Source organism: Capra hircus, chromosome 4 (genome assembly GCF_001704415.2).
Source record: "Capra hircus breed San Clemente chromosome 4, ASM170441v1, whole genome shotgun sequence".
Taxonomy (NCBI): domain Eukaryota; kingdom Metazoa; phylum Chordata; class Mammalia; order Artiodactyla; family Bovidae; genus Capra; species Capra hircus.
Genome location: NC_030811.1, coordinates 45,788,449 through 45,816,230, shown reverse-complemented (window position 1 = coordinate 45,816,230; position 27,782 = coordinate 45,788,449). Strand labels below are relative to the sequence as shown.

Below are 27,782 nucleotides of genomic sequence, written 5' to 3'. Positions count from 1 at the left end.
CAAGGCCATTGTGGCCTAGGCAGTTAAGTGGCTTTCCCAGGAACCCAGGTATCCTACCTCACCTGCCGTTCCCCGCCCCCCCCCCCCACTCCCGACCTAACCCTCTTTTTCTCCTACACCAAGCTCAAGCACCATCAGCTAGAGTGAAGGTCAAAGCTAACAAACTGCTATGTGGTCCGCCAGCTCTGAGGGTTCTCTCCTATCCCAGGGAGTTGTTAAATGTTGTTTATGAAAGGGCATTTGTGAACATTTTATTCCAAGGACAGAGGCAAGCCAAAAGATGATTTGGGTGGGTAGAGGTGAGGGAAAGAACACGTACAGGATAAAAAGCGCAGTTTGTTGGAGACTTGTCAGGAACTGAGAGTGGCGAGAGCGGGGGTGTAATTAAAAGCTGAGTCTAGACTGGAAAAGGCGCTGTACAGCACACAAGCAATGGAGGAGAAAAGTGGGTTCAACTGTTCTAAACCGCTTCAAAATGAATCCTGGCGGAGCCCTACAGGGAGGCTCAGGCCACGGGTGGAGGGATACTTGGAGGCTCCCAGGAGGTGCAGGGGATGAGGGAAGCGCCAAGCTGGCACCGTACAACCAGCACTCTCTGCCGCTTTGCTTGCACTTCTCGATGGTCCACGTACTCCCGGGCTGTCCCCAGATCTTCCCCTCACCCTCTCCGAGCTCTCCGACTCCTCCCCCACCGCCTCAGCTCTCCCACCTAGCCCGCTAGGGGTCCCCGGTCCCGCTCCGCGCTCTGCCCGCTCCCAGCGCGCAGCCCCTAGTGGCGGGTCTTGCGAGGCCGGCCTCCGCGCGCCTCCCTCCCTCCCTCTCCCTCCCTCCTCGCCGTGCTCCCCAACCCTGCGCGATCCAGCTTGGGGAGGCGGGGAAGCTGCCCGAGCGCGACCGCAGCGGCAGCCACCCTGCAAGCCGCCAGCCGGAGGCACGGTCCCTAGGCCCTAGAGCCCGGGGAGGCCCCCGGGGAATCGGCACTGCTGGAGAGAGCTGCGAGGCCCGCCCCTGCCCGGCGCGGAGGGCGCAGAGGTGAGTCTGTTGGGGAGAGCGCCAGGCGCGGTGGCAGCTGCAGAGTTGGGGGTCAAGATGCGGTCGGTGCCAAGCGCTGCATGCCTCTTTCCCAGGATTCTGCGGCGTCCGCTCTGAGCTTCTGGGGTTCCTGATCGCCTGGTACCTTGAGGCAGGGAGTAGGGAGGGAGTCTGTACCATGGATTCCGACCCCTACTTCCCCGAGCTCCCAGAAAGTCCTGGGGTTGGTTGGGCCCAGGAGAACGGAGGCCAGGAGAGACACTGTCCCAGGTAGGATGTGGCCCAAGGGAACGAAGGGAAAGGACGTACAGGTTACCTTAACCTGCCTGATACTCTTGTATCCACTTTAGGTTCATGCAGCGTATTTCACTGAAGATCCGGCAGCGCTGCTTTGCGAACGTGTATATCTTTCTAGTAGTCATTTTGTTTATTACCCAATGATGTGACGGTGGTGTGTTTAGGCCATTATGTGTTAGAAAGTAATTGGCCTCTTCTTTGAGTGTCCTAAATTATCTAAGCCCTGTATTCAGCCACAGCCAAAACTTGTTGAAAATTATGGCCTAAAAATCTTGCTCTTAAAATAGAGCAGAGAGATAAAGAGAATTTTTGTCGAGAGATTTCCAATTATTATCTTCCTTACTGCCTTAGAGAAGGATTGGTGTCAGTTTTTGCTCCTCAGGCAGTGCATTTTTTAGATGGAAAAACTTGTTCCAGGTCATGGTTAATTATCACTCATCACCTTGAAAGTGGGAGAAGTAGAATTTCAACTCCTGCCCCACCCCCACCCTCTTGACTCTGATTGGATTCTAGTCCTGCTAACAACCCCCGCGCTGGGAGCCTTTTTAGTTCTCTGCAAACCACATCCCCGCCACACCCACACACTTTTTTCACCTATATTATTTCTTCATCGTGTTGATCTCCATTTATTTTTTCTTTCTCTAAGTCTCTTTATTTTTTAGTCTGCAGCTGTCTCTGTTTCTCTTCAAAAGAAAAATACCCATCCTAGAGATTTTGCAGGATATTTAGAAACATAATTTGAAAGACTACAGTTTCTTTGTCTTAGCTAGTCAGACTTGGGGGGGGGACAGTGTGAGGGGGTAGAGGGTGGAGAGGTGTTGAGGGAGTGAGACAATATCAGTAATGATGAATTGAGCAAATTGTGCAGAAAGGAAATGAAAGGCTATATATCCAGGTCACTTTTTATTATCTAGTGACATGGAAAACAGACTTATAGTGAGTGAGCAAAATTATATTTTAATACTGCAGTTTCAGTGAAGAACATATTCAGGGCATCAGGGAGATGCATTTATTTTGTGTTCAGCCAGGAACCATGACATTGACTTAACTATGACATTGATTTATCACCCCCTTTGGGCCTGTGGGCTTGCTGTCTTCATCAGCAAAATGAGGGATCTTTATTACATCTCTTTTGTCCATGACATTTTTGGATGCATTTGACAAGGAAGAATATTTATGTTATTCTTATGTACTATGTGTCAGAAACTGTGGAGGGAGTGATGGACAAGACAAACATGGTTCTACCCTCAGGGAGCTGATTTTCCAGTCAGGAAAATAGTAATGAGGGAGTTGGTGATGGACAGGGAGGCCTGGCGTGCTGCAATTCATGGGTTCGCAAAGAGTCAGACACGACTGAGCGACTGAACTGAACTGAACTGAAAGAATAATTACATAAGAAAGGAAAATTAACAGGGGCTCTAAACAAAATAAACTTGGAGTGAATCATTTTACTGAAGAGACATGATAGCGTGTTCACAGGATCAGAAAGTGATTGGTCCTTTCTACGTCAAGAAAAGGATTCTGTGACTGGAACATAGGGAGGAACAGTCATACAGGATGATATTGAAGAGTTATACTGGGGCTAGCTAGTCCATTCAGAGCCTTCAGGTCAGGTTCATGTAGGTCAGAAAGGTGTGTGAGTGAGGGCTGAGTTGTGTCCAACTCTTTGTGGCCCCATGGACTATAGCCGGCCAGGCTCCTCTGTCCATGGAATTTTCCAGGCAAGAATAGTGGAGTGGATTGCCATTTTCTTCCCCCGGGGATCTTCCTGACCCAGGGATTGAACCCATGTCTCCTGAATTGGCAGGCAGATTCTTTACCACTATCACCGCCACCTGGGAAACCTGTAGCTCAGAAAGGTGACTGTAGTTCAAAATGAAACAACGAGGCCATTGATTTTTAAGGAGGTGAAAGATATCATCTGATCTGCATTTTAAGACAATCTTAGCTGCTACCTGGAGAATGGTTTGGAAAGAAGCGAAGAAAGAAGTAGAGAGACCCACTAGAAAATGTCTGCAGAGTTCAGGTGAAAGATGAGAGAGGCTTGGATTAAGCTGGTGTCATTGGATAGAGATTTTTAAGAAATATTTTGGAAAACAGAAGTTGGTATTGGGTTTTTACGTTAAGGGTGAGGGAAAGCAAGGACTTGAAGTTCACTTCTAGATTTCTGGCTTGACCAAATGATGGGTATGTGTGCTTAGTTGCTCAGTTTTGTCTGACTCTTTGCAACCCCATGGACTGTAACCTGCCAGGCTCCTCTGTCCATGGGATTTTCCAGGCAAGAATACTAGAGTGGGTAGCCATTCCCTTCTTTAGGGGATTTTCCTGACCCAGGGATCGAACCCACGTATCCTGCTTTGCAGGAGGATTCTTTACCACCTCAGCTACCAGGGAAGCCCAAATGGTGGGTAATGATATCATTTACTGAGAGGAGAAAATTTGGATGAATGTGAATAGATTTGAGTAGAAAAAGTTGTTTCATTTTGAACCTGTTAAGTTTGAGATGTCTCTGAGGAGATCATAACAAAAGCTGCTTGGAAGGAGAAAAGGGATGGTGTCCAGGCCAGAAATGGACAGATGTCCTTTGATAGGTGAGATTGATAATGGTGAATTTAAGGTGAGCTGAGTTTTCAGATTTTTCTGTAGCAGCTTTCACCAACTTGAATACAGATAACAGTGAAAATGGATAGCTGGTTTCTTCCACAACTAGAGATTTTCCAAGTGGATGTGATGGAAAGGAACTATAACAGAATACCACTGCCTGGGTAGCTTAAACCACAGACATTTATTTCTCACAGTTCTGGAGGCTGGCGAGTCCCAGATCAAGACACTGGAAGATTCAGTCTGGTAGGGGCCCACTTCTGGTTCATAGACTTCTCTCTGTGACCTCATGGTGGATGGGAAAAGAGAGCTCTCTGGGCTCTATTTTATCCAGTTGATAAGGGTTCCACCCTTGTGGCCTACTAATCCCCTCCCAAAGGCTGTGCATACTAACACCCTCCCATTGGGAGTTAGGATTTCAACCTATAGTTTGGTTAGGGTAATAAACATTTAGTGTGTAACAAGAGTCCATCTTTTTAAGTGAGTAATGATAAATACACACTGTGAAATCTAGGATAGATAAAGAAACCAGTAGAGTGAGAATATAGTAAACAGATCAGATTTCTCCTGCTATCTGGAATTATCAGTGTGAGTATTTAACTAAATTATTGGAAAGGCCAAGACATAGTGCTTGGAGATATCTGAGGTGAGGTGGAGGCAAAGATTCATTGCCTTAGATGAAGGAAATGAGGCCATGAGACTAAATAGTTCATCCATTTGAATGATGAAGTGGTCGGCAAACAACTGCTGGGGCAGAGAGGAAGACTGTGTTAGAATTGGGGGCCAAAGTCACTAGTAATAATGAATAAGCCAGAAATCAGTAGATGATAGCAGTGAGCATAGGGAGAGGATGTTTAACTTTGCCATGAGCTTCAAAGGAGCTTGGGGTTTGCAGGACAGAAGAAGAAAGGTTCAGTAAAGCCTGCAAAGTAAAAAATAACAACAACCTCATTGCTTGGCCCCAGAGAATTACTTTTTCTTGGTAACACATCCAAATCAGCAGGCTTTGAAAGTCATTAAGATCTCTGAGAACAGCAGTCCTTTCAGAGTTATTATCATCCAACAATTAATGTTTTAGATGTTTGTGAAACAAATGTGGTTCTGTTTTATAAAATTAATATAGCACAATAGCTGCCATTCAGCCAGAGGAATGTCAGGGAAACTTCACAAAATTGAAAATCTTGGGAGGTGATGTATCTGAGTGTAATAGAATTCTCTTAGCTTGATGATATACTTCAGGTGGAAGCAGTGACAAATTTCTTCTTCTTGGGCTCTAAAATCACTGGATGGTGACTGCAGCCAGAAATTAGAAGACAGTTGCTTCTTGGAAGGAAAGCTATGACAAACCTAGACAGTGTATTGAAAAGCAAAGATATCATCTTGCCAACAAAGGTCTGTATAGTCAAGGATATGGTTTTTCCAGTACTCATGTATTGATGTGAGAGTTGGACCCTAAAGAAGGCTGAGCGTGGAAGATTTGATGCTCTTGAACTGTGGTGCTGGAGAAGACTCTTGAGAGTCCCTTGGATAGCAAGGAGATCAAACCAGTCAATCCTAAAGGAAATCAACCCTGAATATTCACTGTAATGACTGATGCTGAAGCTCCAATACTTTGGCTACCTGATGTGAGCAACTGACTCCCTGGAAAAGAGCCTGATGCTGGGAAAGACTGAAGGATAGAAGAAGAGGACGACAGAGGATGAGATGGTTGGATGGCATCACCAATTCAATGGACATGAACTTGAGCAACCTCTAGAAGGTGGTGAGGGGCAGGGAAGCCTGGTGTGCTGCAGTCCATGGGGTCGCAAAGAGTTGGACAAGACTTGGCAACTAAACAACAACAACAGCATACTTCAGGGATTAAATGCATGCATCAAGTCAAAGGTCCACTCAGGAAAACTGTGACCTTGAAATTTCAAGGAACCTGTGTACTACTTAAATCATACTGTTAAATAAAGCTCACAAATTTGAAGTGTCATACTGTTAAATATAAGCTAGCAATTCCCATTATTATATAGCTACTAGTCTTAGAAACTAAGAGTTTTGCCAAGAGAACGCACTAGATATAGCAAACACCCTCTTCCAACAACACAAGAGAAGACTCTACACATGGACATCACCAAATGGTCAACACTGAAATCAGATTGATTATATTCTTTGCATCCAAAGATGAAGAAGCTCTATACAGTTAGCAAAAACAAGACTGGGAGCTGACCGTGGCTCAGATCATGAACTCCTTATTGCCAAATTCAGACTTAAATTGAAGAAAGTGGGGAAAACCACTAGACTATTCAGGTATGACCTAAATCAAATCCCTTATGAGAATACAGTGGAAGTGAGAAATAGATTTAAGGGACTAGATCTAATAGATAGAGTGCCTGATGAACTATGGATGGAGGTTCATGACTTTGTACAGGAGACAGGGATCAAGACCATCCCCAAGGAAAAGAAATACAAAAAAGCAAAATGGATGTCTGAGGAGGCCTTACAAATAGCTGTGAAAAGAAGAGAAGCAAAAAGCTAAGGAGAAAAGGAAAGATATAAGCATCTGAATGCAGAGTTCCAAAGAATAGCAAGGAGAGATAAGAAAGCCTACCTCAGTGATCAGTGCAAAGAAATACAGGAAAACAACAGAATAGGAAAGACTAGAGATCTCTTCAAGAAAATTAGAGACACCAAGGGAACATTTCATGCAAAGATGGGCTCGATAAAGGACAGAAATGGTATGGACCTAACAGAAGCAGAAGATATTAAGAAGAGGTGGCAAGAATACACAGAAGAACTGTATAAAAAAGATCTTCACAGCCAAGATAATCACGATGGTGTGATCACTCATGTAGAGCCAGACATCCTGGAATGTGAAGTCAAGTGGGCCTTAGAAAGCATCACTGTGAACAAAGCTAGTAGTTCGTGGAGGTGATGGAATTCCAGTTGAGCTATTTCAAATCCTGAAAGATGATGCTGTGAAAGTGCTGCACTCAATATGCCAGCAAATGTGGAAAACTCAGCAGTGGCCACAGGACTGGAAAAGGTCAGTTTTCATTCCAATCCTAAAGAAAGGCAATGCCAAAGAATGCTCAAACTACTGCACAGTTGCACTCATCTCACATGCTAGTAAAGTAATGCTCAAAATTCTCCAAGCCAGGCTTCAGCAATATGTGAACCGTGAACTTCCAGATGTTCAAGCTGATTTTAGAAAAGGCAGAGGAACCAGAGACCAAATTGCCAACATCCGCTGGATCATGGAAAAAGCAAGAGAGTTCCAGAAAAACATCTATTTCTGCTTTATTGACTATACCAAAGCCTTTGACTGTGTAGATCACAAGAAACTGTGGAAAATTCTGAAAGAGATGGAAATACCAGACCACCTGACCTGCCTCTTGAGAAACCTGTATGCAGGTTAGGAAGCAACAGTTAGAACTGGAAATGGAACAACAGACTGGTTCCAAATAGGAAAAGGAGTACGTCAAGGCTGTATATTGTCACCCTGCTTATTTAACTTCTATGCACAGTACATCATGAGAAACACAGGGCTGGAAGAAGCACAAGCTGGAATCAAGATTGCTGGGAGAAATATCAATAATCTCAGATATGCAGGTGACACCACCCTTATGGCAGAAAGTGAAGAGGAGCTAAAAAGCCTCTTGATGAAAGTGAAAGAGGAGAGTGAAAAAGTTGGCTTAAAGCTCAACATTCAGAAAACGAAGATCATGGCATCTGGTCCCACCACTTCATGGGAAATAGATGGGGAAACAGTGGAAACAGTGTCAGACTTTATTTTTGAGGGCTCCAAAATCACTGCCAATGGTGATTGCAGCCATGAAATTAAAAGACGCTTACTCCTTGGAAGTAAAGTTATGGCTAACCTAGATAACATATTCAAAAGTAGAGACATGACTTGCCAACAAAGGTCTGTCTAGTCAAGGCTATGGTTATCCAGTGGTTATGTATGGATGTGAGAGTTGGACTGTGAAGATAGCTGAGCGCCGAAGAATTGATGCTTTTGAACTGTGGTGTTGGAGAAGACTCTTGAGAGTCCCTTGGCCTGCAAGGAGATCCAACCAGTCCATTCTAAAGGAGATCAACCCTGGGTGTTCTTTGGAAGGAATGATGCTAAAGCTGAAACTCCAATACTTTGGCCTCCTCATGTGAAGAGTTGACTCATTGGAAAAGATTCTGATGTGGGGAGGGATTGGGGGCAGGAGGAGAAGGGGACAACAGAGGATGAGATGGCTGGATGGCATCATTGATTCGATGGACGTGAGTTTGAGTGAACTCTGGGAGTTGGTGATGGACAGGGAGGCCTGGCGTGCTGCAATTCATGGGGTCGTAAAGAGTCAGACATGACTAAGTGACTGAACTGAACTGAACTGAGCCTTAGAAACTAAAGAATTTTAGATTGAAAAGGACTGCACAGAGTCAAGTACAACTTTTTTAACAAAGGAAACTGAAATTCATAATAACAAGATGATTTCAGAAGCCTAGGCGTATTCTTTCTCCTTGATACCACAGAAACAAAACTTTCTATAAATGCCATAGTTTTCTCATTTATTTAGTCTGTATCACCTGTTAAGATCAAAAGAAAAGGTAGAGAAACTCTAGGGCCATTCTAGTCCAAGTCTGGGCCATGAAACTCTAGGGCCATGTGTATCACCTGGGGGCTTGGGAGAAAGGCAGGCTCTCAAGCCTCCTCCAGACCTAGAGAATCAGAATGTGGATTGTAGCAAGATCCTCAAGTGATCCTACCCACATTAAAGCTTGATAGTCGTCCACCTGGAAACCCTTGTTGCTCAGGTCAATGGAACCTATGATGCCTGAAGAATTGAGGAGAGAAGCCCCTAGTCAGACAGAAGGGACACTCTTACTGGAACACTCTGAAATTTGAATGTTATGAAATAACAGGAACAAAGTATGCTGTGCGGTGGGATGACACATTTTAAGGAATGGCACTGTCCTTTCCAAAAAATGAAGAGAGGAAATTGCAAAATAGTGAGTGGACCTTCTGAGACAGCTCAGAGCCTGCAAGGGAAAGGGCTGCATTCTCCAGGTTCCAGCATCCAGGGGCCGCTGTTAGTCTCTTGCTAGGATTACTTTTCATTATTACAAAAAACAATGTGAAAAGAAATGTAACTGAGCATCAAAAAGCCATATCTGTTATCTCCAAATTCCCAAATGAGTATGTGGTTGAATCCTGCCTCTTTTGGTATAGTTGTTGTCAATCTTCGCCGCAAATTAAAGCACCTAAGGATATCATTTAAAATCCTGATGAAAAAAATCTCTTAAAAAATTCAGGCTGAACCTTAGACTAATTAAATAAAAATCTGGGGTTCAGGGGTGGTGGTAACTGGGTATCACTATGTGGTAAAGCTCCTTAGGTCACTGGAGGGTGAAGCTGGAGTTGAGAACCACAGCTTTAGAAGGTTTTTCTCCATTGTGGAAAGAGGCAGCTCTGAGACTGAGATTTTGCCTCTCCACTTAAGCCAAGTAATAGATGCCTCTATTATACCCATAGTACCGAGCAGAATCAGCAAAAGACAGGCCACAATCTGCTGTGTGAAAGCCAGTGGGATGTTTAGGAAGAAGGATTGCAGGAAGAAGGATTTTTTTTTTAAAGAAGCATATACTAGTTTAAAAAACAAAAAAGAGGCATATGCTCTCAGCAAGTTTTTATCAAAATTTGAGTAATAACAGTTATCGCTGGTGGGAATGTTCTAAAACTGGATTGTTGTGATGGTCACATAACTGTAAATATACTGAAAATTATTAATTTATACATTTTAAATGGGTAGATTTCATGATATGTAAATTACACCTCCATAAAGCTTTTTTTAGTTGCTATATATGCTTCAATATTTATAATTTCATCATATTGTTTAGAAGACCAAGAAGCTAGTACTTGTTTGGTGTCACTGAAGTGTTAATACCTAGCTGAATGCCTGGTGGGTCAGGCTCAATAAGACACTGGATGGGGGAATGGTTGGGGATGGATGGTATCCTTATGACCTTTGGCTGTGGACAGATTTCTAAATTGATTCCAAAATAAATAAATTGATGTCAGTCATCAGAGATCCCTACAGTTGACAGCACCCAGTGGACACTGGTGCCTTTTCTAATCTGTTTATGGTATGGCATTGAAAGGGGAAATGGGTTTGTGTAGAGGCTAGAGTGCTAGACCTTTCATAGAAGATTATTTATTTGTAAGTTGCTACAACACAGGAAAACTTGTATTTGCTAGCCAGTAAAGATAGGTGTGAACTCTGGGAGTTGATGATGGACAGGCAGGCCCGGCGTGCTGCAATTCATGGGGTCGCAAAGAGTCGGACATGACTGAGCAACTGAACTGAACTGAAAGATAGGTGTGGGCTTCTCTGGTGGCTCAGTCAGTAAAGAATCTGCCTGTAATTCAGGAGACCCAGGTTCAATCTCTGAGTGGAAAGATCCCCTGGAGAAGGAAATGGCAACCCACTCCACTATTCTTGCCTGGAAAATCCCATGAACAGAGGAGCTTGGCAGGCTACAGCCCATGGGGTCACAAGAGTTGAAAACGACTTAGTGACAAAACCACCACCACCAAACATAGGTGTCCTTATCTCAAAGTATAATCTGCAACACGTTATAAAATGGGGAGATTTTATCAGCCATGATATAACCTGCTATTCCCAGCTTCATTTGGGAATATGACGTACCCCCTTGTCATTCAGTTTGCATTGCTATGAGAGTCCAGGTATGCACAAGACCCCTGACTGTGCTTGATGTAACAGGCTTCCTTATAAGGTGGATGGAAGGATGTGTATAGCATCTTCTGTGGCCTAAACATAGAGGAAAAGTGGGTGAGTGGGGAGGTCTTAGAAGGATTTGTTACTTTAATTTATTGAAGATCCTAAAATATTTTTATCAACTGGAGTGGTCAGGCAATATATTTTAAAAATTGAATTTCTAGACTAACCTAAATTTAACCAGAAAGCTTTTTGCTTAAAATCTTCCTGCCATGAATTAGATTGCTTTCTTTCCCTAGTAATTTCAACATAATAAACATATAAAGTTTTGTTTTGGTGATTTAGGACCTAGAAATATCATAAAATTTTACCCATATAGAGGTATATATTGAATACATACTGAGCCTAGAAAATATTTTGGGAATTACTTGTAATTTTGCATATCTCATTAAAATTCAGGTTATTTGAAAAGTCTGGAAGGCTTGGAATTAGTTAGCATTATTTTGCTATAATGCTATTATATTTCTTTTCTGAAAATTCTTCAGTTGGTTCTAGAAAATATGAACACAAAAAGACACTCAGATCCAAGTATGAAATATTAATGAATCATTTGTAATTACCATAGTTTATAAACAGAATTTCAAAGAATAAATCTGCATAGTTTTAATAAAATTACTGTTTCATAATTTGAGAGAATGATTTTTAAATGAGGATGCATATAAATTATCCAAGAGTTTCAGCTGAAAGAATTTAATAATCTGACTTAAGTGGATTTAAATATTCAAATGGTGAACAGTGGTTGGACTGTTACATTAGGGCAGTTATTCTCAAACTTTAATGTGCATCAGAACCACCTGAGGACTTTTTATAACAGATTGCTGGGCTCCACCCCCAGGGATTCTGATTTAGGAGGTCTGGGATAGTGCCTAAAAATTCACATTTCTAACCAGTTCCCAGTACTGCTGATACTGCTGGTTCAAGGACCATACTTGGACAACTGCTGTGTTAAGAAATCACATTCTGATTTTTCAAGCAGAATTGTAGCTTTGCTTCTGGGCTTGTCTAAAGGACTTACAAATTTCTTCCAAAAAATGAAAGCCTAAAAAAAGAAAGACCCCACCTCTTCCCTCAAAGAAATTCTTTCTTGTTTTAAACAGGTGAAAGTGAAAGTGAAAATCGCTCAGTCGTGTCCGACTCTTTGCGACCCCATGGACTATACAGTCCATGGAATTCTCCAGGCCAGAATACTGGAGTGGGTAACCTTTCCCTTCTCCAGGTGATCTTCCCAACCCAGGGATCAAAGCCAGGTCTCCCACATTGCAGGTGGATTCTTTACCAGCTGAACCACAAGGGAAGCCCATAAACAGTTGGGTTTTATGTTTATTTAAATACTGAGAGACTGTAGAGGTTATCTTTTTGCAACCCAAAGATCATGATAGTAAAATCTCTAGTTTTATAAAATTAGATGGGGATATTTGATATATCATCTGAGGATTAAGCAGACATCTCCAGCAGCCGAGAACTTGTCCAGTAAAATAAAAAGGAGGGGAGAGGATCTATATAGGACTGCCAACTCAAACAACTTTTATCACTATCCTTTTATAAAAAACAGACATTTTGATCCCTAAAGTTAGTTCAGATATACTTTCGGAGGAAAAGACAATTTGGCAAATTGAATAATTTTATGAAAAACTCCCTACTGTATCCATATACTTTTTAATTGCTGTTGACCAGTGATAGCTTCATATTTGGGAGCCAGTGCCCTAGTACTTTGAAAGTAAGGTCACAGAAAGCCAAATTTCATTTTGGGTTCTTGATGTTTTAAGCTAGAATGAACCTGTAGTGTACCTCCCTTGAAACATTCTGTGTAATTTTGAGATTATTTTGCAAGTACAATTCATATATATAGAATGATTTGAGGTAAGGAGACACCATATGATACTTTTCTCTCCCTGATTTTCTAGAATAACTATGCTCTGATCATACTATCTAATTCTTAATTATATGCTGATATGAATTTGTTTTTCTTTCTCTTGCTTTTTAATTCAAGTATATCTTGTCTTTTCTTGAATGTAAACTTAAGTGTTAAGCGCTGTGCTTCTCTTCTTTATATCTTCTGTGCAAAGTACACAGTGGCCTGAATAAATTCATGCTGGACCATGGAAAAACAGATCTCCCTTTAGATTATAGTTGCATCACTCCTTATCAGTGGAAATGTACAATGTAAGGTATTTATGACTCTTACTTTGTAAATAGGTAAACCTTTTTCAGCTGTTGACATTATTCACTTCTTATAACCCCATTAAAAAAATATTTATTTATTTCGCTGCACAGGATCTTAGTTGTGGCATGTGGGATCTAGTTCCCTGACCAGGGATCGAACGCAGGGCCCCTACATTAGAAGCTGAGTCTGAGTCACTGGAGCAAAGAAAGTGCCTTATAACCCCATTTTTTATGAACATCACAATTGTAAACTTCAGCTCAGCTGTTAACTAAGTGATCCAAAATGATGGCTTACAGAATTGAAAGGAGATTCATGAGATTTTTACTCCAGTGTCTCAGCACCCATAGTTTGTATAGAGGAGGTGCTTTTTAGGTCTGTGTACAGGTGAGTTCCACAGGACCCACACATATTTCTTGGCTCTTTTTTCCTCCCCTCTAGAAGCAGGATATACCTTCACGGTATTTGCAGTGCCCCCACAGAAAATGGGTTGCTACCTGGGGGTTCTTCAAGAATTACCCAGCAATCAATCAATCATGGTTTTTTTTTCATAGTATTGATAAAGTTATGTCTTTGGCTGGTTTTGATCTAAAATTTGGATTTACTGATGATTGATTAATAAATCCAAACTATATAGCTTTGTCATTGTTGTTCAGTTAGTTCTAAGTCATGTCCAACTCTTTGTAACCCCATGGACTACAGCACACCAGGTCTCCCTGTCCCTCACTATCTCCCAGAGTTTGCCCATTTTATAGCTTTGGGTTTACCTAAAACTATCTGAGCTATGATTCATACTTTATTTAGAGTTAGTATTTCTTTTGGAGAATAAAACTAATGGGTGACTTTTGGTGATCTTGATAGTTTTAAGATATCCCATACAATGTTTGCACTGCAGTGTTAGAATTAGCAGAGGTCAAAAGACTTATATGTGAAGCTGAGTTGTGTTAACTACAAAGTGCACTGTCTTTGATAAATTGCCAAAGTTCTCTAAGCCTCTGTTTCCCCATCTTCAAGATGGGCATAGTATGTACTTCACAGCCACCTGAGAATTAAATAAGGTAATATATGTGAAAATATTGCAAACTACGAAATAGTATGTGCCATCATCATATGCTTTCAGCAGTATACAAATAATCCATCTCTCAAATCCATTAAAAGTTGTTTTTTTTCCCTCATGAATGCTTTTACATTACTTAAAACCTTGATGAGGAGTCTCATTTATTAGACCAACTTCTATTTATAGGCACAGTCATACTATTAAAGGGTTCAGTTAAAACTTGCCATTAGAAATACAATATGAATAAGGCCCAGACATGTTAGGACAGAGTCATCTATTAATATGTATAAGATACATGGTATTATGAGGTACCCAGAGATGACATTATTAGGCCCTAATGTATTTTCACTTGTTCACATTCTGATTTACAGAAGGGGTTTGAACTTACTTTGTAAAATAAGCAGATCAGCGATACTGTTTTTATTTTTGCTTTCATTTGAAAAGGTCTTAATCATCATGATTCTTGGATTTAAAGATCTTGCAATTCTTACATTTTGGGGGATGCTACAATCTCTACTCAGAAGAACTTGAGACTGGGATATAGGAAACTTGGTTTCCTGTGTGAGAATCTAGTAACTCTCTTTATCCTTAGATAATATATATGACTAGGGGTAAGTCAGTTAGTTCACCTTGAATTGTTTAATGAAATGAGCATTGATTTAATTACTTCTGGTTTCTTTAACTGCTCCTGATTCTCTAAATACCAGGAATATCCCTCTCGGAGGATGCTGACAGTTTTGTACCACCTTAGTGCCTCTGACACCCCCTTCACCCCCGCTTTTCAGGGTGTGTGGGATCACCCGAAGGGAAAGCAAATAATTATTACCCCTTATAACTTGAAAAGTGTGAAATGAAACATGTAATAGACTAAAAAATAGTGAGTTTTCCCCTTTCCCAGGACCCAAGTTAGACATTGAGATGACTAGGAGCAATGACATGGAGCAATTACTAGGAGTAATGCTAAGGAGCATGGCTGAAGAAGGAGAATATACTAATATGAACACCACCATCTCTCTTCCACCTTGCCACTACCCCCATATCTTTCTTTAATTCCTTACAGGCACCCAAATGATACATACCTTGCTAGATTGCCTGGGTTCTAATCCTGGTTTCTCTAGTTCCTCTTTTGTGACCTTGTACAAGTTATTTTCTGCATGTATCAGTTTTTTCGTCTGCAAAATTGGCATGACAATATTAGTACCTATCTCATAGGGTAGTTGTGAGGATGCAGTCAGTTAATCTGTAAAGCACAGAGCTGGCACACAGTGTATGCTATATGAGTATCAGGTAAATTATCTTTCTAAAGATTAATTCACTGATATATTTGGAGTCATTGAACATGTTCTATTTCTAGGATAAAAAGTTGAATTTTCCTGGCTCCAGTAATTTCAAATTCCAGTTACTAAAAACCAGAAAAACATGTTTTTTAAAAACATTCCACCTGTTCCTGTAAAATCCATTAAGTTCTCTGAAGAGATCCACATCTGCTGTTACTATAAAAGAAATTGAACATTGCAGATAAAATGGAAGAGTGTTTTTCATTCAGACCTAACAGTGACACTGATTCATGGCCATCTCAATAGTAATCTTGATTTTTTTCTTTCTTTATTTTTTTTGAATAGTATTCTTGAGCAAGTTACTACAAATATGAACTTTGCAGTGTTAGTCACTAAGAAAAGAATTTGACAGATTTTTTCCAGAAAAAAATAACTTCATTATATTCAAGGCAACCGATGCAAAAAAAGGGAAGAAAACGATTTCATAAGTATTGTGTAATATAAAACCATAAACACATTACTAACCCCCTTTATATGGGAAAACTTTCTCGATGATAAGTTAATGAGACATAAGGTGGATGATAGAAGTCTATAGTGTTTAATTAATTCTTTATTATATTTTGATGGCTACTTTTCTGAAAATGGTAAACCCCAGATTTCATTTTTTTTAGTAGCTGATTTAGCTTACTCTTATTTAATAATAAAGCTCTTACTAGCTACTTACTAGCTACTGAGGTAGTCCCAAATGACTCTAGACAGTTTGGGGTTATAAATGGTTCTTTGGGTTTTACTATTGTCTGTCTTCTCTTGTCTCATGAGCTATGATGAATCATCACGGTCCTTCTTTACCTCTAGTGGTATTTCTGACTTTGCTGCCTCTGGTCTGCTGAGAAACTGAATTTTCACACTGGTTGCAGCTGTATTTTTTTTAAAGTTCTCCCTTGCTGAAAACTTCACTGTCTTTCCTTTTGTGTGCTCTAGAGCCTTGCTGTTCAAAGAGGGGCCCCACAGACCAGCAACACTGGCATCACCTTATTAGAAATGCAGAATCTCGGGCCTCACTCCAGACTTACTAAATCAGAATCTGCGTTTTAACAAGATTCTCAGATGATTCAAATGCACATTAAAATTGGAGAAGCTCCAATTTAGCACATCAACTTTGTGACAGTTCATTTTTCTATTTCAAGATCCATTTCTGGCTTACAAATTGTGTCTTGTGGTGTTTGATGTTATATAGCTTGCCAGATTGTTTTACCTCTAGAAACAGGGATGTTGTTATAACATCTAAAAGTGTGTTCATGTTTGGTAATAAGTAATTGATGAGTGCTTTATTTTCTCTCCCCTAGGATATCCCTGGTGATCTTGGAAGAGTCCATATCATGGAATCGATCTCCATGATGGGAAGCCCCAAGAGTCTTAGTGAAACTTTTTTGCCTAATGGGATAAATGGTATCAAAGATGCAAGGAAGGTCACTGTGGGTGTAATCGGAAGTGGGGATTTTGCCAAATCCCTGACCATTCGACTTATTAGATGTGGCTATCATGTGGTAATAGGAAGCAGAAATCCTAAATTTGCTTCTGAATTTTTTCCTCATGTAGTAGATGTCACTCACCACGAAGATGCTCTAATAAAAACAAATATAATATTTGTTGCTATACATAGAGAACATTATACCTCCCTGTGGGACCTGAGACATCTGCTTGTGGGTAAAATCCTGATTGATGTGAGCAATAATATGAGGGTAAACCAATACCCAGAATCCAATGCAGAATATTTGGCTTCATTATTCCCAGACTCCTTGGTTGTGAAAGGATTTAATGTTATCTCAGCTTGGGCACTTCAGTTAGGACCTAAGGATGCCAGCCGGCAGGTATGTATTTTTACATTTGATTCTTATTTAGCTGGTATTTTATACTTAAATAGGTAGACAAATATATACCTAAAAAATGAATTCTGATGCTCTCCCATGATTATCATTTTGAATACTATGTATGAGCTCCTGAAGATTCGTGTCCTGACCTTGTAAGGACATATTTCTATCCTCAAAATGATGTAAAAATCTGAGAAAATAACTTGAACTTTCTTATCATAATCAGCTAATTGAAGAAAAAGACAAGATTCGTAGATGAATAATGGGCCATCTCCTTACTTCCTCAAAAATTAAAACAATCTCAAACATGTCTTTTTTCTTTGCCTCTCTTCCTCCCACTCTTTCTTCCTTCCTCCTCCTTTCTTTGCAAACAAAAAGACGTAAACAGTGTTTGCCTATTTGGTAAACAGTGTTCCATCTCTGCTTTTATAAGTAAACACATAGAGTAGTGCACCTTAAAAATCTTTCAAAAGTGTAGTTATGCATTATATTGGAGCAAGACGATAAAATACTTTTATTATTTTTGCCCATAAAGACAGTTGATTAGATGTCTTAGAAAATAAATTCAAGTATTTACAGCACTGTATGCGGCATATCACGCTTCCATGGTGGCTCAGCAGTAAAGAATCTGCCGGAAATGCAGGAGACACCAAAGACATGGTTTCGATCCCTGGGTGGGGAAGATCCCCTGGAGGACGGCATGGCAACCCACTCCAGTATTCTTGTGTGGAGAATCCCCATGGACAGAGGAGCCTGGCGGGCTACAGTCCCTGGGGCCGTAAGAGTCAGACATGACTGAGTAACTGAAGCTCAGCACAGCACAGCATGCTGCATGAGAGAATCATGATGAACTACTCATTTTCAGGTGTTTAATTTGGAAGACCTAGTAAAAGAATATGTACTTTCCTAGAGACTGTTCTGAAGCCTTTTTTCCTTTTGCATATCCACCAAGGTTTAGCGATAGATCCAATCAAGTAAACGAGAGATAAACCTGAATGTAATCCTTTGCCCATATTAGTGATAATTTTAATATTCAACAAAATAAATTATGGAACATGAAATTGTTCAATGTGAAATACAGAAAGAGTTTGATTTGTATCTTGTGGCTTTACATATGTTTGATTTATTCTTTTAGGTAAATTATAAAGATTTATAATTTTTAGTGTTTTTCCCTAATGAATTAAATAAAAAAGTTTAATTGACCATTGTTACGCCTGTAATAAACTGAGAATGCCTTTCCTTATTTCTTTCATATGTAGTTCTCTACCTTCACTGTTCCATTTTAGAAGTTCTAACAGTATAGACTTTTTCACTTACATGGCTAATGTTAGATAAAATTAATAATCCTAAGAAGTCTACATTATTTCCATTATACAACTAGGTTTAGCAGGCAAGAATTTCAGTGTGGTCTGTTCCAGAGCATGTATATAAACATCTTCAGGGATATATTTAGGAATTTGTTTTCCCTGAACATCACTTGGAGATTTTATAGCAAACTTTTTGTAACACTAATCCAGGTTCTAACATTACTCCAGCATGAACTTGGTATTCAATAAATATTTGTTGACTTCTCAACCCTATTACAATATATAAGAGTATTTGGTAGCTTGGAAGCCCACCCCCACCCCTACTGATCTCAATCACATCAAACGGCAGTTACTTTTACTATTTAAATTAACTAAGCCTAATAATGCCATTTTCCCCCACCAAATATATTATCCTCATTTAAAGATGAAAGAATTTCATAATTCTGACCAATGAAGCAATATACCTGAGATTATCCATGGTGTTGGTGAATTGGTTTCTAAGCCAGAAGGTAAACTTTATAAATAGTATAGCATCATGACATAATTTAGAAGTTTTCATTGCAAATTCAACCATGTCATGCTCATTTACCATACTCATCTTTTCCCTTACTGAATAGCCATGAAGTGTATTGCTTGCAATCACTCTGGCAGAATCACTGCAGTCCTAGAACTAAGCCGTCCACCAAAGCCTGGAGCACCAGCCCCAGCCCATCTGCAGGAGTGTGGGAGCTGGATGGGGGAGGGGCATGGCCAGCAGCTTGAATTCCACCTAGACTACTGAAGAGAAGACCTTACTTTATCTGTTCAGAAGCACGTGGTTTAGAAATTTTTCTTCCTGCCTCCCTTCCCCTGAGGACTTGGTCCCAGGTTCATGCTAGATTTTTCTGCATTTTCATTTCATGTCATCGAAGCTAGCAAGGACTTTCTTGTTTTTTTACAATACTATTTTAACCTATAAATAAACAGATTAATAAATTAACAAATGCTCTATCACCTTAGTTTTTTGTATCACTCAAGGTCATCATATGTGATGCTCCATGGATTAAATGGAGCATGTGATTATTACCATTTTTATAAGCAACAATGGTAATGATGAGTCTTCTGTTTTTTTCCCATAGGTTTATATATGCAGCAATAATATTCAAGCTCGACAACAGGTTATTGAACTTGCCCGTCAATTGAATTTCATTCCCGTTGACTTGGGATCATTATCATCCGCCAGGGAGATTGAAAATTTACCCCTGCGACTATTTACTCTCTGGAGAGGGCCAGTGGTGGTAGCCATAAGCCTGGCCACGTTTTTCTTTCTTTATTCCTTTGTCAGAGATGTGATTCATCCCTATGCTAGAAACCAGCAGAGTGACTTTTACAAGATTCCTATTGAGATTGTGAATAAGACCTTGCCCATAGTTGCCATTACTTTGCTGTCCCTGGTCTACCTGGCAGGTCTTCTGGCAGCTGCTTATCAGCTTTACTATGGCACCAAGTATAGGAGATTTCCACCATGGTTGGAGACCTGGTTACAGTGTAGAAAACAGCTTGGATTATTAAGCTTTTTCTTCGCTTCGGTCCATGTTGCCTACAGCCTCTGCTTACCAATGAGAAGATCGGAGAGATACTTGTTTCTCAACATGGCTTATCAGCAGGTATGGAGCAAGTTTGATATTTATCTGATGCTAGTAAAATACTTGATTAGTATAATTTATAAAAACTAAGATTTAATATAGTGTAAAACTTTACATACTTTTAGCTCAGTTGGTAAATTATCTGCCTGTAATGCAGGAGACCTGGGCTCAGTTCCTGGGTCAGGAAGATCCCCTGGAGAAGGAAATGGCAACCCACTCCAGTATTCTTGCCTGGAGAATCCCATGGATAGAGGAGCCTGCCAGGCTACAGTCCATGGGATCGCAAGAGTTGGACACGACTTGGCAACTAAACCACCAAACCACCACCACCACCAAAACTTTACATACTTCGTAATAGAAATGTTGGTATATTTAGGGAGGGGAAAGAATTACTCTTTAAACAAGGTTTCTGCATAGAATTATATGGCTAATTCAGAATAATTTATAGTTAAAGCTTCTGTCATCCCTTTCTCTGCAGAATAAAAGCAGAGAAGTGAAGAGTTGGGTTTTATTTTCCTTTTTTGTTACAACTGCAGTGATTACTTTCAGCATCAGTTAATTCTTTTATAATTGGCCATGTTCCGTGAAATAATAAGGCAGCTTTTAGTAAATACGTACAATAAAATTAAGTCTAGTGAAAATATAAAAAAGAATACCAAGTCAGGATTGCTGGGTTTTGTTATCAACAAGCAAGCAAGGTACTGGTTCTCAGGTGAAGCTTTTCTGGCACTTAACTTGTAAAGAAAATCTCAGAGAGAGCCTTGTAGAATTGGCTTGATGATGGCATAGACTATGATTTTCCTCAACAATTTCCATTCAGTAAATATCAGGGGTTTCACTGAAGCTCTTTGATGTAGCATTTTTCAGTGAAAGATGAGCACAATATACCAAACACGTGTGTAAGAGCTTTTGCATTTTATAAGGAAACAAAGCATTATGGTCCAAGTGTGTAGCATCCAGTAATTACATTTGTTTAAACAATAAAACCTAAAATAATTTGAAAAAAAATTACTAGATTGATGTTCTTTAAGCCATTTTCTCTAAAAACCACTTCACTTAAATGAATGGTAGGCTTTGATATCTACTCTACCAGCTTTCTCACCTCCTTCAAGTCTTCAATTTGTTGACAAAAATAATAAATGATCAATAATCAGATTAGAAGAGAGTTTTATCCACACAAAGCTGAAGTCTATAACCTGGGAAACAACCTCTCAGTAACTCTGAGGGGACTGCTCTGAAGAGGCAGGGAAGGAGCCAGAATGTATATGAATTTTTTAGCTAGGAAATAAGTGTGGTCAAACTTACATCCTTGATAAAGGATTACTGCTAATCACAAAAAACAGATATTTCAAGTTAATAATTTCAGTGTTTTTCTATGTATTGGAAGATGCAGGAATCTGGGGTCGTTGAAATTCTCCCAGAGGTATGCATCTTAACTATCTAGGGGCCAATATTTCATAGCCCAGAAAGCCTCATCCGTCTGTTTTCCTCCTGAATTCTCATGGCCCATTGTGAACTGGGGCCCAAAGGGCCCATTAAACCCTTTATAAAACTTGATGGTGGGCAGCATTCTTTTTTTTAATGGTATAGCTGATGTACAATGTATGTTTGTACATCATACATCATACATTGTACAGGCTGTTCTTAGTTAATAAAGTTCAAACCAAATCATGTATGAGCCAGAATGACTTTCCCATACCTCAGAATGTGAAAATTTTTCCCATCAAGTCCTTATCTCCTCAGCGAGGCTCTCATTGGACACTGTTTTACATTCTGCCACCTGCTTCTGACTCAACCCTGGCACTCCCAGCCTCTCCTCCTTCCCCTGCTGTACCTTCTCTTTGTTCAATAGTATTTTTCATCTTCTAACACACTTTGTGTTCTTTATTTACTGTTCTCTGCCTTCTCTCATCAGAATGTAAGTTCACAAGAGGAGGAGTCTTTGTCCATTTTGCTCACTGATAGATGCATAATGCCTGGAACTGTGTCTGACACATTGTAGACGCTCAGAAAACATACTCATGGAATGAAGGGGTGAATTGGGAGGACAGGTATTAATAGAGAGATACAGGTTGTAGGCTCCAGGTTTACTGGGGTATGCTGTTATTCTGTATTGTTGTATAGATGCCAAATGAGTTAGTAAGAACCTTTTCTCCACAGAGGAGCTCTGTGGCTTCTTTCAGAATGTTGGTATTGATTGCTTCAGTGAACTAGTGGCTAAGAAATAGCTTTTCTCTCTTTTTTTTTAAACTTCAGGTATGGTTACCTCAACTGAACTTCAGTTTGGTTACCTGGAAGTGGACAAAAACTAAAGCTGGTATTAAGTTAGAACCTGTTTTCCTTGAATAGATCAAAGCTTCAACCCAAGGAATCCAAACCTTGATTTATACTCTAATTATACTGTTTGCATGTAAACAGACAACTCTAAAAGTAGTTCCTATCCAGAATCTGACATATTCAGAGTTAAAGTCTGGCTTGATTATATGTGCATTATCAATGTAAGGGGAAGACATTTGGAAAAGTACTGCATGAGGCAACTAGACAGTTGAAAAGTATATTAATGAGGTCATTCAAGTAGATAAATATTTGTGCTCCTTAAGGCTTCATCCTCAGGGCAATTTCAACTTCCTGGGGAAAAGAAGGTAAGAAGAAAGAAGTAAATCAATATAAAAATATTCTGTGAGAAAGGAAGGAACAAAATTTAGAAATCCCCTGCTTGGATTCTAAGTTGAACTAAGGCCAGAATATTCAACCAAGTTGAAACCAACTTCTAAAAGTACCGGGAAACTGCCACTACTTCTTTCGTCTCCCTCTGGAACCAACCACTCAGTATTTCAGTGTTGGGACTCCAGAGTCCATGTCAGCACGATGTATTACAAATGTGTCAACTACCCTTATCACATATGGGTGAGGAAGGAGAGGACCTTAGTTCTCTTTCTGTTTAACTCTCTCGTCTCTTTCCCACACACCTGGAACAAATACCATCCAGTAATAGGTTCTCCATAACAGTTCATTAAATTGAATTAGTGCAACCTAAATATGTCTGTATATGACACATTCTTAGGCCAAGAGTGAACTCTGTTCTGAATCAGTTAATGTTCTACCAAACAAAGGAAATTCACATTTGCTTTCTTGTTAGGTTCATGCAAATATTGAAAACTCTTGGAACGAGGAAGAAGTCTGGAGAATTGAAATGTATATTTCCTTTGGCATAATGAGCCTTGGCTTACTTTCCCTCCTGGCAGTCACCTCTATCCCTTCAGTGAGCAATGCTTTAAACTGGAGGGAATTCAGTTTCATTCAGGTACATGGTGTTTGTTTGGTGAGGGGATGGGTGGTACAGAATTTTAACTACAACTAAGTACAATTAAATTTTAAATATGTTCCTTATGAAAGAATGCCTCTGGGACTGCTGTTTATGCAAGTAGCTCGTGGAATATATGCTGCTAGAGGCCACGTTAGGACCATTCTGGTTTAGTTAGTAAAAGACCAGTACAGGACTTTACTGGAAGGTTTTGATAGCACTGCCTACTATGTTATAGATACAGGTTATTTTAAAAAGGAATAGAAAGTGGGAGGCGAGTCAGCTTAGATCAAATTTAATACCAAAGTCAGTGTATTATTGGCCAACTGAACGGAGACGTTTTATATTCTGAGTCATCTTAATCTGTCTAGAAAAGTTTCATTAGTTGTAATTCAAGTGGAGAGAAGCTCACTCTGAATATTTTAAAGGAAATGTGTATATACACACGAACACAAGCAATAACAAAACTAGGTTAATGGATTATGACAAGCAACCAGCCCTATGAATCTTGTTAGTGTATGTATTTAGTACATCAGTTGTATACATACGTGTATGAGGGATTTCAAAATAACATTTGTTGTATGATAAGTTAAACATTCACTTTCTCTAGTAATAGCTCTTTAATGAATTTGCATATTTTTAAAATACATAATTCAAATAGACCCTTCCTAAATTATCATAAAACCAGTATTGGTTGTTTCCAAATGGTTTATAGCACAATATGCAGATGAGTGGCATCTGGTGGTACACTAACTTTTGGTTGTTTTGGGGTTTTGTTTTTTGCCTATTTGCTTGTGTGTTTTTTTTTTTTTAAGTGGTCTAAAAACCTCATTCAGAATAAAGGGCCTATCCCTCATCTAAATTAATTTTTCCTTTTTGAGGGAAATAAAATGTGAATATTTTCCCAACTGCTAGTTTAATCCCACCTGAAAAGAAATAGAAGGCACTCTGATAAAAGGTGCTAGACAGGTGCAAAGTATCATGATAAGTTTAGATGAGTAATTGCAAGCAGAACAATTTTCTGCTAGAGAGTTAATCCTTCTCCAGTGAAGTTAGACTTTACATTACTATGCTGATAGACTGCTACATTTTGTGTGACTTAGACCACTTCTCAACAAGCAGTTAAATATAATAAAGGGAACCCAAAATGCTGAACTGCTCGATTTTTAAACTGTCAACTTTTTAACAAAATACTCTTATAACCTCATTCAATATGGTCAGTAAAACCATTTGAAATTCTTTTTATGTTACACATTAATACTATAAGATTTTTCATATTTATGTTCAACTATATGTGTGTATACCTATGAGAATGCTCTTTAGCATTTAATTATATGCATGTGTATATATGTACTGTATTATATATAGTATATATATACACTCACATACATTTTAAAAAACATACACAACTGGTAGAAATGTGGAGAACCTTTAAAAGAAGTTTTCCAGTTTTTATCAGTATCCTTAAGGAAAAGCCAGATGTTTTGACCAGTAATCCCACTATTAGAAATCAGTTCTAAGGAACTAAACCAAAATATAAAAAAGGGCTTAAAGTGACATTATATAATAGTTGAGGAAGGTAAAAAAAACAGTGAATGATCAACAAAAAGGAATGGTTAGGTAAATTATAGCACATCCATTCAGTAGAATACCTTTTAAATTAAACTCATGTTTTCATGTTTAATGACATGAGGAAAAGCTCTAGATGTGATAAATAATCAGAATATTAGAATATATGTAATTTGGCCTTATTTGTGTAAAACAGTGTGCACATAAATGTATAAGAAATATATGAAAATGTTAAAATTGTTTAAGTCAGTAGATAACAAAGAGTAACTCAATAATTTAAGATAAAGTTGTGTTTTCAAAATATAAACATAGTATATCTGGATGGATTAATTTATGAGTTTGAATAATTTTGCTTCTTGTTCTCTTTCTCTTTCTTCTTCCCCTGTCCCAAGTCCACCCTTGGATATGTTGCTCTGCTCATAAGTACTTTCCATGTTTTGATTTATGGATGGAAACGAGCTTTCGAAGAAGAGTACTACAGGTTTTATACACCACCAAACTTTGTTCTTGCTCTTGTTTTGCCCTCAATTGTAATTCTGGGTAAGATTGTTTTACTCCTTCCATGTATAAGCCAAAAGCTAAAGCGAATTAAAAAGGGCTGGGAAAAGAGCCAGTTTCTAGAAGAAGGTATTGGAGGAGCAGTTCCTCATCTCTCACCAGAGAGGGTTACAGTAATGTGATGATAAATGGTGCTCCCCGCTGCTATATGAAGTTCTCCTCACGCCCATTATTTTTATAACTTCTTTTATCTTCACTTGCAAGTGCACTGTCAAGCTGCTGTGGGCTGAAACCTGTTCAATGGGATGTCAACTGAATTAATGGTAGAATTTTCTTCCAATTTGTTTTCCCTAATGTCACATTTTTGCCAATATGAATTTTTGTAGTCAATTTATGTTGAAACATAGGTATGTTTTGTTTTGTATAATTGTAATGCTATTGTTATTTTAATAAACTTTATTCCATAATCAGGCAGAAATATTTGTAGTTAATAGTATAGATACAACATAATGTTAAAAAAAAAAAAACAAAACTGCAAACCAGCAGAACTTCAAGTTTTAATATAATGTGATGGATATTTTTTCCTGGAGCTTAAGTAAGATTCTAATTATTATTCAGCTTAAGAAATAAAACTGCATAACATACATGATTTTTAAGAAGGGACACCTTAGGTTAGCATCTAGGTAAGAGTATATGTTAACATCCCTATATTTCTTTCAAAGATAGGGTTTGAACCAATGTGATCTGTGAACAAACACAAAGAGACAAACTGAACTTGAAATTATATTTAAAATGCATTGTAGACATGAAATATATACTGATAATGTATACCTCATGAAAAGTTTTATTCTTTATCTTGTTGCAGAACAGTTTTATTTGCATATTAATATACTGACCAGGGAGAAGACAGTTTAATATATGGCCTCCAAAACTGACTTTTCTAATATAATACCAATCCTGGGAATCTTATAATTATTTCTAGTTAGAGGGAAAGTGTTAAGTTTACATACAAGTAGTTGTTTATCAGCTTGTTTTTGCTGTTGCACCTTAGCCAGTCATATTCTGAATGATATAGGATTTTACTGACATTCATTAAGGGATTATAACATGCCAGGCACTGTTCTAAGCACTTTACTTATATTTTCCCGTACAGTACTTACAACAACCCCTTGACAGAGGTGGTTATTATCCTCATTTTACATATAAGGATACTGGATGGAGGACAGAAAAGTTAAGTAATTTGCTCAAGGTCATTCCAGAGCTAGTATTCAAGTCCAGGCAGTCATATTTCAGAGGCCACGGTTTTAGCCTCTAGGCTGTATGGCCCCTGCCCCGTTCCCACGCATTCCAATCTAGATGCTTCCTCTTTGGTATAAAGGCACTGACATTCTTTACAGTGTGTCGTGTGTGTCAAAAGATATGTGAAGATATAATTGTAAATTTATCCTTGCTTGGGGATATAATTCACACTTACCCTAGGAAAGAATCTTGCCTGGGACAGGACCCTAGAGATCAGTGGCAGTCCATACACCTCTTTATGCAGTAAGGGACTCCAGTAGTGATAGGACTGTAGTAGTAGTAGTTAACAGCAGAGGTCCTACAGAGTCTTTAAAAGTCCCTATAGATTTGGTCATCTCTTTTCTCTCTTCTTAAGACGTCCTCCTGCCTACTCAGCCATTCATTAGGGAGCAGTTTGCAACTATGAAGGATATGTAGATGAGTGGGTTAATTATGAATCTACTCTAGAGATATGCTGCTGCTGCTGCTAAGTCGCTTCAGTCGTGTCCAACTCTGTGCGACCCCATAGATGGCAGCCCACCAGGCTCCCCCGTCCCTGGGATTCTCCAGGCAAGAACTCAGGAGTGGGTTGCCATTTCCTTCTCCAATGCATGAAAGTGAAAAGTGAAAGTGAAGTCGCTGAGTCGTGTCTGACTCTTAGTGACCCCATGGACTGTAGCCTACCAGGCTCCTCTGTCCATGGGATTTTCCAGGCAAGAGTACTGGAGTGGGATGCCATTGCCTTCTCCTACTCTATGGACATAGAATCATACAAATTATTCATGAAATTTTTCAGTACTGACATTACACATTAAAATTGCATTTTGTTCATGCTTTGGTTAGAAAGTGCTACATTTTTCCCCCAGTTGCTCTTTCTTTATTAAAAGAGAAAGTTGCAAACAAGATACAATAATATGTATTCCTCTTCCTGAAATTTTAACATTTTAAAACTTACCCAGTAAGGTTCTACTGAAACCAGCTGCCAAAAAGAAAAGGACTTTTACTCAGTAGAAGCTACCTTTCCCACCAATGGCTCGCTCCCTACCACCATATCATGTCAGTTTGGTAAACTACTCATGATTCTCTGATGTTCTCTCCTTGGTGAATTTTAGTAACTTGTACTTTTTAA

General features: G+C 39.2%; 1 protein-coding gene across 1 annotated transcript; it reads left to right on the top strand.

Annotated features, from left to right (window-relative positions):
* Positions 768-25,853, top strand: STEAP2 (STEAP2 metalloreductase). The gene is made up of 5 exons (XM_005679305.3): positions 768-1,032; positions 16,548-17,072; positions 19,498-20,025; positions 23,144-23,308; positions 25,270-25,853. Exons 2-5 carry the CDS (start codon positions 16,581-16,583, stop codon positions 25,555-25,557), a joined length of 1,473 nt encoding a protein of 490 aa, XP_005679362.1. The 5' UTR covers positions 768-1,032; positions 16,548-16,580; the 3' UTR covers positions 25,558-25,853.